This window comes from Chaetodon auriga, chromosome 17 (assembly GCF_051107435.1).
Source record: "Chaetodon auriga isolate fChaAug3 chromosome 17, fChaAug3.hap1, whole genome shotgun sequence".
NCBI classification, from domain to species: domain Eukaryota; kingdom Metazoa; phylum Chordata; class Actinopteri; order Chaetodontiformes; family Chaetodontidae; genus Chaetodon; species Chaetodon auriga.
Window position 1 is genome coordinate 19,879,586 of NC_135090.1, and position 13,811 is coordinate 19,893,396.

The 13,811-nt window shown below is 43.0% G+C and overlaps 1 protein-coding gene across 1 annotated transcript; it reads right to left on the reverse strand.

Annotated features, from left to right (window-relative positions):
• Positions 1-1,646: 1,646 nt before the first annotated feature.
• Positions 1,647-11,013, reverse strand: eif3eb (eukaryotic translation initiation factor 3, subunit E, b). Its single transcript, XM_076753955.1, has 13 exons — positions 10,903-11,013; positions 10,324-10,441; positions 9,732-9,849; positions 9,545-9,587; positions 8,699-8,803; positions 8,436-8,561; positions 7,869-7,993; positions 6,774-6,900; positions 6,577-6,678; positions 4,100-4,209; positions 3,715-3,817; positions 3,375-3,509; positions 1,647-1,934 (listed from the first exon to the last, which is right to left on the reverse strand). The coding sequence occupies exons 1-13, from the start codon at positions 10,990-10,992 to the stop codon at positions 1,896-1,898; spliced, it is 1,341 nt and encodes a 446-aa protein (XP_076610070.1). The 5' UTR covers positions 10,993-11,013; the 3' UTR covers positions 1,647-1,895.
• Between the last annotated feature and the right edge of the window lie 2,798 nt (positions 11,014-13,811).

The window sequence follows — 13,811 nt, forward strand, 5'->3', positions numbered from 1 at the left end:
GTAAACAGCACAGTTCCAACCACAGCATGGAATCAGAGCCAGCACGAGCTGGCACCCTCTGGAAAATGTGGATACTGCAGTCTTGGAAAGGAAACTAACTTTTTACAATTACCGGATTTGGGAGGGAAAAAAAAACAAAAAACATTTCCACTGATTGTTCCTCCTAGTAAAACCGAGCCTGACAGTGAGCAGCATCAGTATTGTTGTAAGCCTATCAGAGGCCTCCACACACCCACAGGAGGGTGGAGGTGGGGCAGGGTCCACATACCTGCCAGGTACCTCTCCAGGGAGGGTGAGGAGCTCTGGTTCCAGCTGTAGCAGCAGAAGAAGAAGAGCCAGACCAGGAGGGTGGCCAGCACCAGAGCTAGGACCCAGAGGAGCCGGGCCACAGCCGGGTTAGTGACAGCCCAGGCTGTCAGGATATCCATGCTGAAGGCTGGTGAGCACGCCGCTCGTCAGCAGTAGAGCCTCACTATCTCGTCGGTCTGACTCCCAGAGTGGGACTGCAGCAGAGCTCATGAATGGGTTTCAGGGGGCTGGTTTGTGTCCTCTCGGGGCAGCCACGGTGCCTGCAGCAGCAGGAAGAAGCAGCAGCCAGAGCAACTGCAACCACAGATGGATACCAGCTGTTCCAGACGGAGCCCTGCTCAGACCTCAGCCCACGTCAGCTCTCAGTGTGTGAGCATGTGTGTGTTAGCTCGTGTATGTGTCTGTTGTGTTTTACTGGGTCCTGGAAAAGTGTGAGCTTGTGTGTGTGCATAAGCAAAACGGTTTGGAGGAGTGGCTAGGAGTCACAGCGGCTGGCATAACCGTCAGCCACTCCCAGGCCAAACATCAGAAGGAATCCTCACATGGACCAGGAGGCTGTAAAGTTAAGGGGCCACTAAGAAATGCACCTGGGGCCCTCTTTACCTGAACACCTGCCAGCACTAATCTAGATGCCTGTCATTTCTTCACAGCCATTAACCAGGCTCGCTCGCTAACACGACAAAACCGCACATTTCGACTGACAAAGGCTGCATGTGACTGTAATAACGCTTCAGTATGTATGACGGCTGGTTTCACAGCGTAATTACAGAAATGAAGTAACTGCTGAGGAAACGCTGGAGCGCAGTGGGCTCTGCAGCGTCACTCAGTACTGAGGAATAAGGTGTGGTTAAACATTGACTGAACGAGCAGAACCAACCAACCAGCTCTAACTGGCATGGCTCCAACAAACAGAGGAGTCTTGAAAATGATCTGTGTGTGTGTGTGTGTGTGTGTGTGTGTGTGTGTGTGTGATGTGGTCTGTGTCTTGTGAGTTGCTGTTGCAGTGCTTTCCATTCAGTCTGATCTTCATACAAACAGTATTTCTTTTCACGTACCAATCTAGCCTCTCACATCAGGGCTGGTTACATGAGAGTTAAGGTCAGAGTCTGCTTAAGTGTTTAGTTTCATTTAAATGTCAATCGTCCATCTGTCTGTTCTTCCTTTTATGACAAATACAAAAATTAAAATCAGGCACTGAAGTAGGAAATACAGCATTTCACAACGTGTGCAGGCGTAGAGATTGTGAAATGCTTCAGCTGGCTGCTGACAGAAGGAAAAGTAAACCAACTGCGCCATCTAGTGGTTTAATACTGATAAAGGAAGAAGAAACAAATCTCTTTTAGGAGTCAAAATTATGTTTAATGTTGATTGATAACACTTCAAACAATACCATATTCTTAAATAATATGGAGAATAGCGTCCACTTTAAATAAATAAATAACACATAAGCTGCCTCCTCTTGAATAATGTTTGTTGCAGCAGTTAAGCTGGCAGTTAAATAATTGCACATAAATTCATAAATACATTAAAAAGCCTAAATCATATCCCCATGAGCCACGTGCATCCTCTTGATACTGATTTCCATTTTAATAGAAGCCGGAGTCTTGGGCAGCCCAGTTTGGTGTCTGAGAAAATGGCACAAAAACAAAAATGAAAACATTAGAAGAGGTGTTGGAAGAAACGCTCCGACTGCTTCATCAAGTCAACAACAGAGGTGTTCCAAAATTAGACGGCCTCCAACTGGAAACACCTGCCAGCCTCTCTCTCAAAATGACTGACAGGACAAAACAAATAACGTCCTGACAAAATGAAGACTCTACAGACTACCTGCACATTCTTTGACAAATGCAGCGATTCCCAGTTCAAGCACTTCTGCGCTCAACAGAAGGAAGCAGCTGAATGGACCGAAATTTAAGCCACAAGCAGCAACGAGCCGGCTCCACAAAGGTGAGCGGCGTCGCCTCTAATTCAATTCTGTTTAAACACGGAGTGAGATCAATCGCACTCTTATTCCTTCATCACAAAGCCTGCAGCATTTCAGTCTTCACACACTCAAAGTTCCGTCATTTGTCCCTCGTTCATCAGATTTGAACACAGCTCGGCGTGTGTGTGCAGGAGGCAGCACAGGATGTGAGTTTCATCAGGATCACTCGAAGGCATCTTCAGTTATGAGCCAATATGTCTCAGACCACGCAAGATTTCAGTTCATACTGGCCTCCAGAGCACGCGCGCTGAAACTGGTGACATGCTGTGCCCTGGGTTCTGAGGTACATGTTTTTGGTGTTTGTGGTGCCCCCTATGGGTCAGGCTCAACATTCCTACTCCCAGTCATGATTTATGACAACTGGACAAATCGTTAACGAGTTATGGCCATTTTCCTGCTCGGTAGGTAAGTTTTTGGGAGGATGGTGGCCATGTTTTTTGACTCATCTTGCTCATTTATAGTAGAAATGTGTGTCCCAGTCAGCAATGCTGTATACAAATTTTGGTGTTGATAGTCAAAAGTTCTATCTATATATTACTGTTTTTCCAAAAAATCTAAATGGCAGAAAATCCATCATGGTGGACTTTTATGGTCCAACAGTCTTTGCAGAGCACACTGCGCTGGACTTGTGTGCCCAATTTCACGTCAATCAGACTTTACCCAAAAGGAATGGCGTGTAAAGCACGTGAACTAATGTGGTTTCATGTTACAAGCATGAGCAGAAAATCAGTGGTCACAATTAAAATCAACAAAGAGGAAAAGATTTGGAGCTCTTTGAAAATGTGGTGTTTTCTCATAGATCCATCAGAGGGCAGCAGGACTAAAGAAAGTGGTCCACACACGCTGCCATGACAGGCAAGAATGAGCGATGTGACATGACGGGCGAGTGTATGATGAGTAAATAAGGCCTTTAGACCCAGTGTTAGTACGAACAGTATGAACTGATGCTAAAAAAAAATGACAAATAAATCAAGCCTTGAACTGGAAGAGGTGATTTTGTAAAGAAAGTTCAGTCAGAAAAAAAAACATTTCCTCTGTCCACCAACAGTTAACAGTAATAAACGTCTGGTGCTCAGTCTACCTCGTTCCTGTTGCTGTGGGCCACTTTCTTCTCGATGTTCATCGCCAACATCTGGCTACGGAAGGACAGGCTCTTGGTCTTCTCGATCACCTGCTGGTACGGCGACACTGCGTTGTTGCCCATCACCACGTGACCCTGATGAACGAGTTGACAAACATTTATTTTTTAAGCAGGACAAAAGCGCTCGGGGTGCTGCTTTCAGTCCTACATGAGTAAAATAAATACACTGACGTCGCTTTATTACTACACAAATGAGCAGTCCAGTCACGGCTGTTTATGCTGGGCTCAGTGAATTGAGGCTCATTTGACTGAAGGTGGATGAGTGAATGCAGAGTCTCACCAGTTTGGAGTCGATCTTGGCATCGAGCCTGGCGTTACGGATGAGGTTGACGATCCACCTCTCCGCCTCCTCGGGCGTCATGTTGAGCTTGTCTGCCAGCATGCTGAGTGGAGAGGGAGAAGGAGGAGAGGGCATTTCAGTCAAGTAATTATCCTTTGGGGGGATTCAAAGTCTTTAAAGTTCCCTTTTTTTTACTGTTGAATACACTTGAAAAACTGAGCATGAATAGCATCTACAGTTCAGGAGCACTGAGGAGAAAAATCTGATCATCTGAGTACAAAAGTTGAAAAGATCCTGTGATTGTTGCAAAGAAACTGCGCTCTCATAAATAAAGCCACTGCACACACCATTATTGACAAACATGCCCATTTCAAGGACGGTCTACCTGATGCTGATACACTGATGAATCCGACAAAAGGTCTCAAAGATGAAGAGACGGGCGTTCTCGATGAAATCCTCAAGGCAAGCGACCAAGAAGAAGTCATTCACAAGAACCTGAAGGAGGAAAAGACCACATGACTGTGAGCATTATTCACTTTATACACATACAAAACATTCGAGTATAGAAATAGATCGAAGAAACGCTCCTTCCATTGGTAGTAATCATACTAGTTCGGCACGTTTTCCAACACGTGATGATGAAACAACATTTCTACGTCAGTGTGTGCAGCTTTAATTTTAAACCGTGCCCATGTTTTACTGGAATGATAAGTACACTTTAAGTGTGCAGCAGTACATAATAGCACCACACATCAACCACACACGATGTGCTGGAAACCATTTCCTGTGGTCTGGCTGTTCTGGCACAATTTGCAGCTGCTGGTTTGTCCACCCATACATTAAAATGTCCTGGTCACAGCTATCCAACCTCACAATGTAGAGTATTTATACGATGGTTTCTGCTGGGTTCCAAACTCCCCAAAATACAAGCTGCATGATATCACACTGGAAATTCAAAGTTTTCTCATTAAAATGCACATTTATGAATCAATGTGCCTCCCAAACTCCTCAGGTTATCTGCTGTAAAGGAGGTTCCTGTGGCGTGAGTGTGTCGGCTAAATCACGTCCTGATGTTGAGTTATATTCCCGCTCAAAAGAATATCTTCAGACAAACACACGGGAAAAGAAGCCAAAATGTTAATAATGCTCACAGCCATATCTAAATCTAGAGGGAAACTTTGGTATTAACTCACTAACGGGGACATTATTTGAAATTGGTCCAGTGTAGAACAAGAGTGCTGCAGCCAGCGGCGGCTAAATGGGCTGCTATCCTTCAGGGTGTTTACTCACACCACCAATGTCCGTCCACTAAAAGTGCTTTTTGCCACTGAGGCTCAGACATTATACGTGTTTGCAAACATTATGAAAAGGACCCGACAGAGAGAAAAAAGGCTTTTCTTTACATTTTGCTTTGGGCGGCTGCAGTTCTCTCTTTCACGAATGGACCAATTTCAAAAATTGGTGTCCCCATAAGTCATTTAGACACGAAAGCATAGGAGAAAAGAGTCCAAATGAAAGTAGAATTACTCATGGTTGTATGCTTCCACCAAACAGCCAAGGTGCAGTTTACATCCATGTCTGTCCAGACTCATAATATATGTCATGAAGACTTTGAAGGAATGTAATAAAAGCTACTGAAGCAGTGAGAAGCATGCTGTCTTCACTTAGAGACTGATTTCAGAGGAGCACAGAGGACTGACACAGCACTTCATCACGTGAAGGAACAACAATCACCAAAATCTAACCTGCTTATCTTTGAGTCCAAGTGAACATTCCTGCCAGATTTCAGGAAACTGAAACCTCTAGATGTTCCAGAGACATCGCATTCACAAGAATGGGACGGACTGATGGACAGCCTGATACTCTCATTATGACCCCTGCAGATATATGGAGCAGATAATGTCCCAATGTCTCTAACTAGTTTTAAAGCAACAACCACAAAAACATCTCCTGGGATGTTCAGCCTCCTCAAATCTCCAGAAGATCTTTAAGTTAGGAATATATTAGGATTTTGAGGCAGAGCACCATCATTTCACAAGGAGCTGTTATTGTGTAAGAAATCCAATTATACAGAGCTTTGGTGTAAACACATAACGCACTGCGGGGCCACAGTCACCCATAAATACTAAACTTGTTGGCTAATTATTCTCAGATCTTGTGATCAAGACAAACCAGGTCCACTGCTGACATTACAGTGTAACACAATGTAAGACCTTAATTCTACAAAAACAACAAAAAAACTGCAAGCAGCAAAGCAAAAACATCGTATAACAATGTTTATACAGTAATTAAGACGAGTTGCTGATCTCTAGAGGAAAACTGAACAAAAAACAAGTACATTTAAATTCCCCTGAACATTAAAAGCCAACAGAATCCATGACAACAGCATGACTTAATGAACTGTCTTCATTCATCCTTCATCGTGCTCACACTCTGTATCTGACAGGACAGTTGAGGCCTTTGCAATCACTGCATAATTTATACAAGAGGGGTAAAAGCCAATTGATCAGACTGCTTGGAGAATGCACAAAGTGGTCCCCTAACACAACTACAAAACTGCAGTCAAGGGTTTCCAAACAGAAGGCATCAGAGCCCCAAATCTGACAGCTGCTCCCCTTTGAAAACCAAACTGAAGAAAAGTAAGAGCCAGCAAATCAGGCCAGACATGGATTTGCTGAGGCTGAATAGCTGCGGAGTTAAATGCCAGGGACTCAGGAGATCAGAGCACCATAGCTGAAGGAAGCTTCATATTACCCCTCTGTCCCTGGAGACAGCCAACTTTTGTGGGCCGATTTAGGCCTTTGCACCATGACAAACACACACTGTCAAGCAGGAAAACCAGAGGAGAAAAAACTTGCTCACCGACTCACACTCCCTCAGCTTCTTCTGGGCGCTGTCGAAGTCGAAGTTCACATAGAGACACTCCACAAACTCTGTGATTGGATCCTTGTACGTGTACGACTCCTGAGGGAGCGGCGGAGAAACAGTCACTCATGCGCTGACTCAATCCTCGATGCACATTAGATGAGATTTATCATGCTAAAAACTATTGACCTTACCTGCTGAATGACTTTCACCAAGTCCTTGAGCACTTGCCTGCGCTTTCGCACGTCTTTGTTGGTGATGACTGCGGTTGTAAGGTATCGCAGGATGTGTGGGCACATTGTCTGGATGGCATTCAGGTACCTAAAAAACACAAAGGCAGCACACAGTGTTGTCAGCATTAGTTGCCATCACAACGAATTTGGGTGGCATCAGTTAGTCAGTTAGCTCCAAAAGAAAAAAACAACAACACTTTCTTCCACACACAGAAGCTGTGCTGAGAAATCTGTGATTCATGCTGTTAAATACCTTACAGGGTACAATTTATACAAAACCTGCACACAGTGAGTAAAAAATACATTCAAGGTAAGATACTGACAATACCATAACAAGGCGTCCTTCCAACTAATAAGGCCTCAGTACACGAGACAGGTTTTAGCTGTGAACAAGCCAGTAGCTGGGTTTCCATTCAAATGAATATAGAAAATAAGATTAGATAATGAAAATAATGTTTAGATCCAGCCCGAGCTCAAAAAGGTCCATTTATCAATGACTGACAGCTCCAATATATTTTCTTGAGTTGTGCACTCACATTATACCAAATGTCTAAATGCCAATGGCGACACGGGAAAGACCAGATGAGGGAGGAAGTCTGCGGACGTGAATACAACTTCAATGCATTATCACGTCAGACAGATTTTCATCAGCAACTCCCACGAGCCCACAATACTTCACTTCATCATCGAACCACGTCTTGTTTTCATTGTTTTGATTGAGAATCCAAAGTGGCAGAAATTACATACTGCGATGAATGTTCACTAAGTCAGAACTTGCAGAAATGCAGCTTATTCAAGTGCATTAACTTTTTTTTTTTTTTTAAAAAAGAGAGTTTTTTTTTGGTTTTTTTTTTAGAATTTTGTTGTTTCCATCAAACTCTTCTACTGCGATACTTTGAAATGCACAGAAAAAAACCTTGACGGAAACACAGTTAGTGTGTCCCTCAACCCTGTGTTCTTGTATAAAGAATTTAATAGCTCAGGATTGCAGCACCATCACACCTGTGTATTTGTCTTGCATTGTGTATCTAAAGGTTGCTGTACTGAAAGACTCACTGAGGCTGATAGAGGAAGAGCTCGATGATGTTGTCCCTGCCTTTAGGATGGTTGAAAAACACAAAGAGGGACCAATGGATGAGCCAAGTCCTCTGCTGGAGAGACTGGAGAGGAGAGCTCACAGACTGAGAGGAGAGAGGACACAAATGGTAGATGTTAGGAAATGCTGCATCAGACAATGACGTTACACCACGAATACAATTCAGACCAACGTTCAGGGACAAACCAAACAGAAGGGAAACGGCCAAAAAGCAGATTCACATGGTAACTGTGGAGGAAATTACTTACAAATAGCAGTAGGTCATCTATTCGACCTTCATCTTTTATTTGATTTCAGTCTGGGTACCTTGATATTGGACCTGACATTTCGTGAAATGAGCTTCACTCTCACAGTCCTGCAGCTGTCCACGACAGAACTGACTTTACTACAAGCTGCAAAAGTCATGCCATGTTGCCATGTGCTGTTTGACCCATCTCATTTAATTTCTGTATTCCTAATCCAATAACCAAATAAAACGAGCAAATCCTCATTCCATCTGTATCATCACATGAAATTTATCTACTCACGTTGTTATCAATGGTCTCCCTTAGTCGCGTGAGATCCTCCATGGCCGCTTCCCAGTTCTGCATCAGGATCTCCGACGCAAGTTTCCCCCACAGAGAGCTCAAAGCATTCCTGTCTGTTGAGGGAACCTGAGCAGAGAGCAACAATCAACAACAATCCAGTTCATCATAATATACTTTAGCAATATCATGGAAAGAATAATTCATAAAAAATGAACTGAAGACAATTTGAGGAACTTTTTCTTTTCTTATATTTTTATTCTTACCAGGACGCGGAAGAAGTAGAGGTACTCTGCAGCCCCAGAGTAGTTACCACACTCGTACTGGAATTTGGCGTACCTGTACAGAGTGTCCAGGTATTCTTGACGAAACTAAGACAGACAAAATGAGAGACAGACATACTTAAATTAAAGCACATTTAACAAGGCTGAAAACTGAGCAGCAACCATTTATAAGGAGGTAATGTTTGGCTTTGGCTGAAAGGTTTGCCATGTCTGCCTGTGATTTAGCAGGCAAAGGGTCACTATAAAAAGAGCCTGCAGTTATAATGAATGTGGCTTTAAACGGTCTACAGTGCAGCCACACTAATCCACTCTTTCTCAAACTGCTAGCGCCTTTGCTTTTTTTCCCCTCCCCTCAGAGAAATCTAATTGTGAGAGGCTTCAAAGCTGACAGAATGTGGCTGATAAGGGAATTTGCTGGTATCTTTCATCTTTTTAGGCAAAACAAAGCCTTTTTTTTTCACACTAACAAGTCCTCTCTCTTTTCAGAGGACTGCACATGATCTGAAAATTTCATGTACCAACAAATCCAACAAGGAGAAGTGTAATTCATCCAAAGATTAGAGAAAAAAGGTAAACTAAAGAAACCATTGGCAGAGCAGTGGCAAGTAGTTACTCTGATCACCGAGTGAGTAATGAGCACTTTGGTGGGTGTTGTTGGATGTTTTAGGATTCTGAGATTTGGACAACAGTCCTGCTGGCTCACAACTGCAGCTGGTTGTTATGGAAACAAAGACACATTACAAAACCCGCCTTGAAGATTAAAAAGCAACGCACTTTTCACACAATGGGAGAAATCGATCAAACACAGTTTAACATTTCAAAACTTACATTGTGTTTCTCTGAAAGATAGTCGAAGAGCATCCTCCCGTCTCTGAATGAGAACAAAACAAACAGATGTCAGACGAGTGTTTACTGTCCACAGACACTCTTTCACAAGGACAATACTGTCAGTACTACAATACAGAATGAGGAAAGTGTCTGACAGAGAGGCATTTCTTTGACAAGCTCATGTGACCTTGTAGACTGCATCTGTCGAGTGGTCTCTGGGTCTTCAAACATCTTGACAATTGGCTCCGTCTCTGACTGGAGCTGCTTCAGCTGTGCCACCACCGTACTCCTCTTCTCCCTCAGGGCTGAAACAGGACATATTCTCACATTTACACAATGTTGTTACATTAGTGGTGGTTAAGACTTAATAAAGAAGAAAAACAAAAACAGCTAAATCCAATGGTTTGTTCAGCTGGTTGGAAAATTAACAGCAACGCACAGCAAAATATTTTCTACTGTCCAGATTATGTTGCTGTTACATTTTGATCTTTTTGGCCAATAAACTGCTCAAGTAGCTGATCGATGTGAGGACACCACAGCTACTGAAGCTACATAAGAAAAGGTCGAGCTTTCTTCCCTTTGACCATTTCCTTTAATGACATCACTGATAATCGGCTTCCACTTGCATATTTGATGAATACAATGTGTAATAAATCCTAATTATTACTGCTTAAAATCTATTAGTGCCCAATAGGTATCTTTAATTGTGATGACTAAAAACCAGATATGACTGAACGCAATATTGTGGAATCAGACCAAAATAAAAACAGCTGTCTTACAGTGAGGGATCTCCTTGTCCGCGTACAGGTTTTTGTACACGTCCATGGCGAAATCCACCATGTTTGTGTCGCTGAGGAGGTCCAGCTTTCCCTGGAGGAGTTCCTTTTCATTGTAGATCTGTCACAAATAAAAACACGAGTATTTAACTTCATTGGGGTGATACAGTCAATTAAACAAGCACACTAAAGAGAAAAAACGACATGACAGCAGGTCTAGCGTAACACATCATGAATGTTGTTCCATTAAGCCGATTGTCGCCAGCGTTTATCCCGCGTGCTAAGCTAACACGCTGGGTAACCATACTACGAAGCTAGTTAGCCAAAGCTCTAACACCATCAGTTTTCCGAATGCACAATCATTTGCTGCTGCTGCTGCTACTACTACTACTACAACATAACATTAATACACACTTTCATTATATCAGAAGTAGCTAGCGTTTGCTGTCAGTTAACGGGCTAACTGACTGCTAGCCGGCAGGGACGAATCGGTGCTAGCTACAACAGCATTTTCAGGTAAAATGACCACTGAGAATCAACTACATTGTAATTTGGGGTTATACGGTTCAAAAGCTGCTGTACCTCTTTCACCGACAGGAATTCCAAAAGAGGAAAAACCAAATGCCGGTCCAGAAAATGTGCTATTTTGGTCGTCAAATCGTAGTCCGCCATTTTGGCTGGCTTCAATGACAAACTTTATTGACAAACAGAACAGACGGAACCAAGGATGGTGACGTCATCTAATTTTCAAAGCTTCATATTTTAAGAAAACAAATACAACTGACATTAAAAAACGTTAAAAGACAGTTTAAAAACATGCACAGGAAATTTAAAACGTGTAACTAGTAAGCATTAACGTAAAAACAAATAATTACAAACAAGCAAAATGCATTATACAAAAACTCAGTAGACCTGCTATCACAGTTTACAAGTTACAAGTTTACAATATGTATTGACTGACATAATTTTACATTCACCAACATTCACATCTGATTAACAGTGCCGTTCATGTTTGACATATCAAATTAGTATTAATATTGAATGAATTTTATTCTTTGATAACATTTTAGGAACCAGTAGCAAAGAATGAAAACCAAATAGCCTTGAAAATGTCACAGTGCCCCTGAAAGTGCTTTAGCCACATGAATGTACAATTGGTTTCAAGCTGTGGATGGGCCTGCCTTAGTACAGACTCACATCATTATCCCCTGTGGCTAAAGAGCTCCAGACAGTCAGGAACATGGTGTACAAAATAAGTCTTGGCACAAAGGCACACAACTATACCAACCAATTACATGGAAATAGATTTCAGGAAACACTAATGGCTTAAATGTCTTTGTTTAAAAAAAAAAAAAAAAGCTATCACATCCAATAAAAGCGTCTGACATTGCCACAAGGGATTTAAGTCTCAAAAAGATTTTAGGTTAAACGTGAACAGAAGGAGACTTTGGACTCTGGACATGAAGCCAACCTGAATCTGCTGCCTCACTGACCTCCTTGAGGTCAGAAGAGGGACCGGCCAGACAGGTAGCAGCTGTCACCACAGCAGGGACTGATCAGCGATATGAGACACTGAGCTTCATGAGCATCAGTCAATGAAGAAAAGGCACTCCTCAGCCTGCTGGGGATGTTACCAGCTCCTCCCAGAGTCAATAGCCATGGAGAAAGATCCATTCTGCTCAGGGAGCCAGTCTTATTTTTCTGTGCCACTGGCTGCCAGAAAGCCGATGGCACGGGAAAGAAACAGCACCAGTGGCGCAGTAAGAAATCAACTGAATTTTATTCACACAATATTTCATTACCGAAGCCAGAGGAACCTAAAAGGCTTAGCATAAAGCACATCTACTGAATCCAACTGGTCAATAACTCATAAAAAATAATGCAATACTGTATGAGAGCGATACAGTGTCCAGATATAATGCATCTATATAAGCCTGTGGGCCATAATACCCCCCTGACTACTTATCTGTTGGCACAGTCCATTTTCATGGGTTCAAGAAGAGCAGAGGACGTGCATTCAGTTTACAACTAAATGTTTGTTAAAGTGGGATGAGTGCTGCAGTGAAGGACCTGAAAAAGAAAAATGAGGAAACGCTCATGAATCTCAGACAAAACATTTTCTATCACAATCTGCGTGAACAGATAAAACAGCTAGAAAGCTTAAAACAACAGATAAGAGTCTACAGCCATGCTAACAGGGACAATGCTAATGTGCTGATGTTTTACAGGTATGGCCATGTTCATTAACTTTAGCATGTTAGCATGCAAATATTTGCTAATTAGCACTAAACACAATGTACGGTGGAGGCTGATGAGAATGACACTGACTTTGCAGGTGTTTGATCACAGACACTTTGACCTTCTCAAGTCAGATGATCACTGTGGTATGATGCATCCTCTGGGGACCATGTCTGTACTAAACTTCATGACAACCCACCGCTGCAAAGTGATGGCAGAGGGAAAGGGAGGTGACCGCTGCAGGCATTAAGATTGTTAGTCTGTACAACAGTTCATGGCAATCCACTCAGTAGACAGGCCTAGACCAAAGGAGTGGACCAGCTGTATGGTTACCATTGGCAAAGGGGGAAAAAGCTCCAAATGCCTTCCTCCATAAGCCAGAGTGAGCAGAGCATATTCTCCATGTATTCCAAAAGAGTGCCAAACTGGCCAAGAAAACGTGAAGGGCAGGAGATGAGGACACATGATTCTGAGGGTCTTGTGGTAAATGTGTCTCTCATCAACTTGGGGGCCACAGTTGACAAGAGAAACCAAGAAACACGGGCTGGTCCTCGGTGTGTCTGCGCACAAGCATTAAGAGTTAAATAGAGGAAGTAACTCATAAAAGGCTGCACAGTGTAACTTTAAAAAAAAACTGCTCCGTCATCACTTTGCAGATCTTTGTCAAAGGCGGCAGTTGAGCGACGGCATTTTCATCAGTTTCTGAATAGCAAGGCATTGAATTCCCACATGAAACCTCCACGGTGGAGCTTATTCATGCCTCACAATGACAAAAACCCCAGACTGGAGTAAATGCAATGTTGTTCTTGCTGGCACACATCCCTGTCCCTCCCCTTCCCCTCTCTCCCCCTCTTTCTGTCCATCCTCGAGGCCAGGACAGATCCCGGACTCCATCTCAGCGGCTGGCTGCCTTCCACTTCCACTTCTTTTTATGAGAACAAGAGCCAGCTGGATGCGAAGCGCTTCAGAGAAGAAGCCAAGGATTTAATAAAGACATAAGAGCAAGAGGCTCGAATGAAACTGATTAATTACAGGCAAGGAGTAAAATTCTATATGAAAAAAAATGTGATACTGCGTGTAATATCCTCCCGTGGTTGATAATTCAAATTCAGTGCCTTCTTGTGAGATTGCTTTCTACCGGGTGGTACGCTGTACCGCTGCTCTCTGGAGCCACTGAGGATCACAAGTGTCAAAGCGAATGAATTTCCATGCTCTGACATTAAAGCAGTGGAAATAAGACAGCAGGAACAACA

What these genes read in the sequence shown, in the direction of transcription:
- eif3eb (XM_076753955.1), bottom strand. Translation starts at nt 10,992, where the DNA reads ATGGCGGACTACGATTTGACGACCAAAATAGCACATTTTCTGGACCGG. An exon ending in GGACAAGGAGATCCCTCACT is followed by an intron (nt 9,850 to 10,323) that starts GTAAGACAGCTG and finishes GTCCTGTTTCAG; the next exon opens with CCCTGAGGGAGAAGAGGAGT. An exon ending in CCCACAGCAACAGGAACGAG is followed by an intron (nt 1,935 to 3,374) that starts GTAGACTGAGCA and finishes CCATTTTCTCAG; the next exon opens with ACACCAAACTGGGCTGCCCA.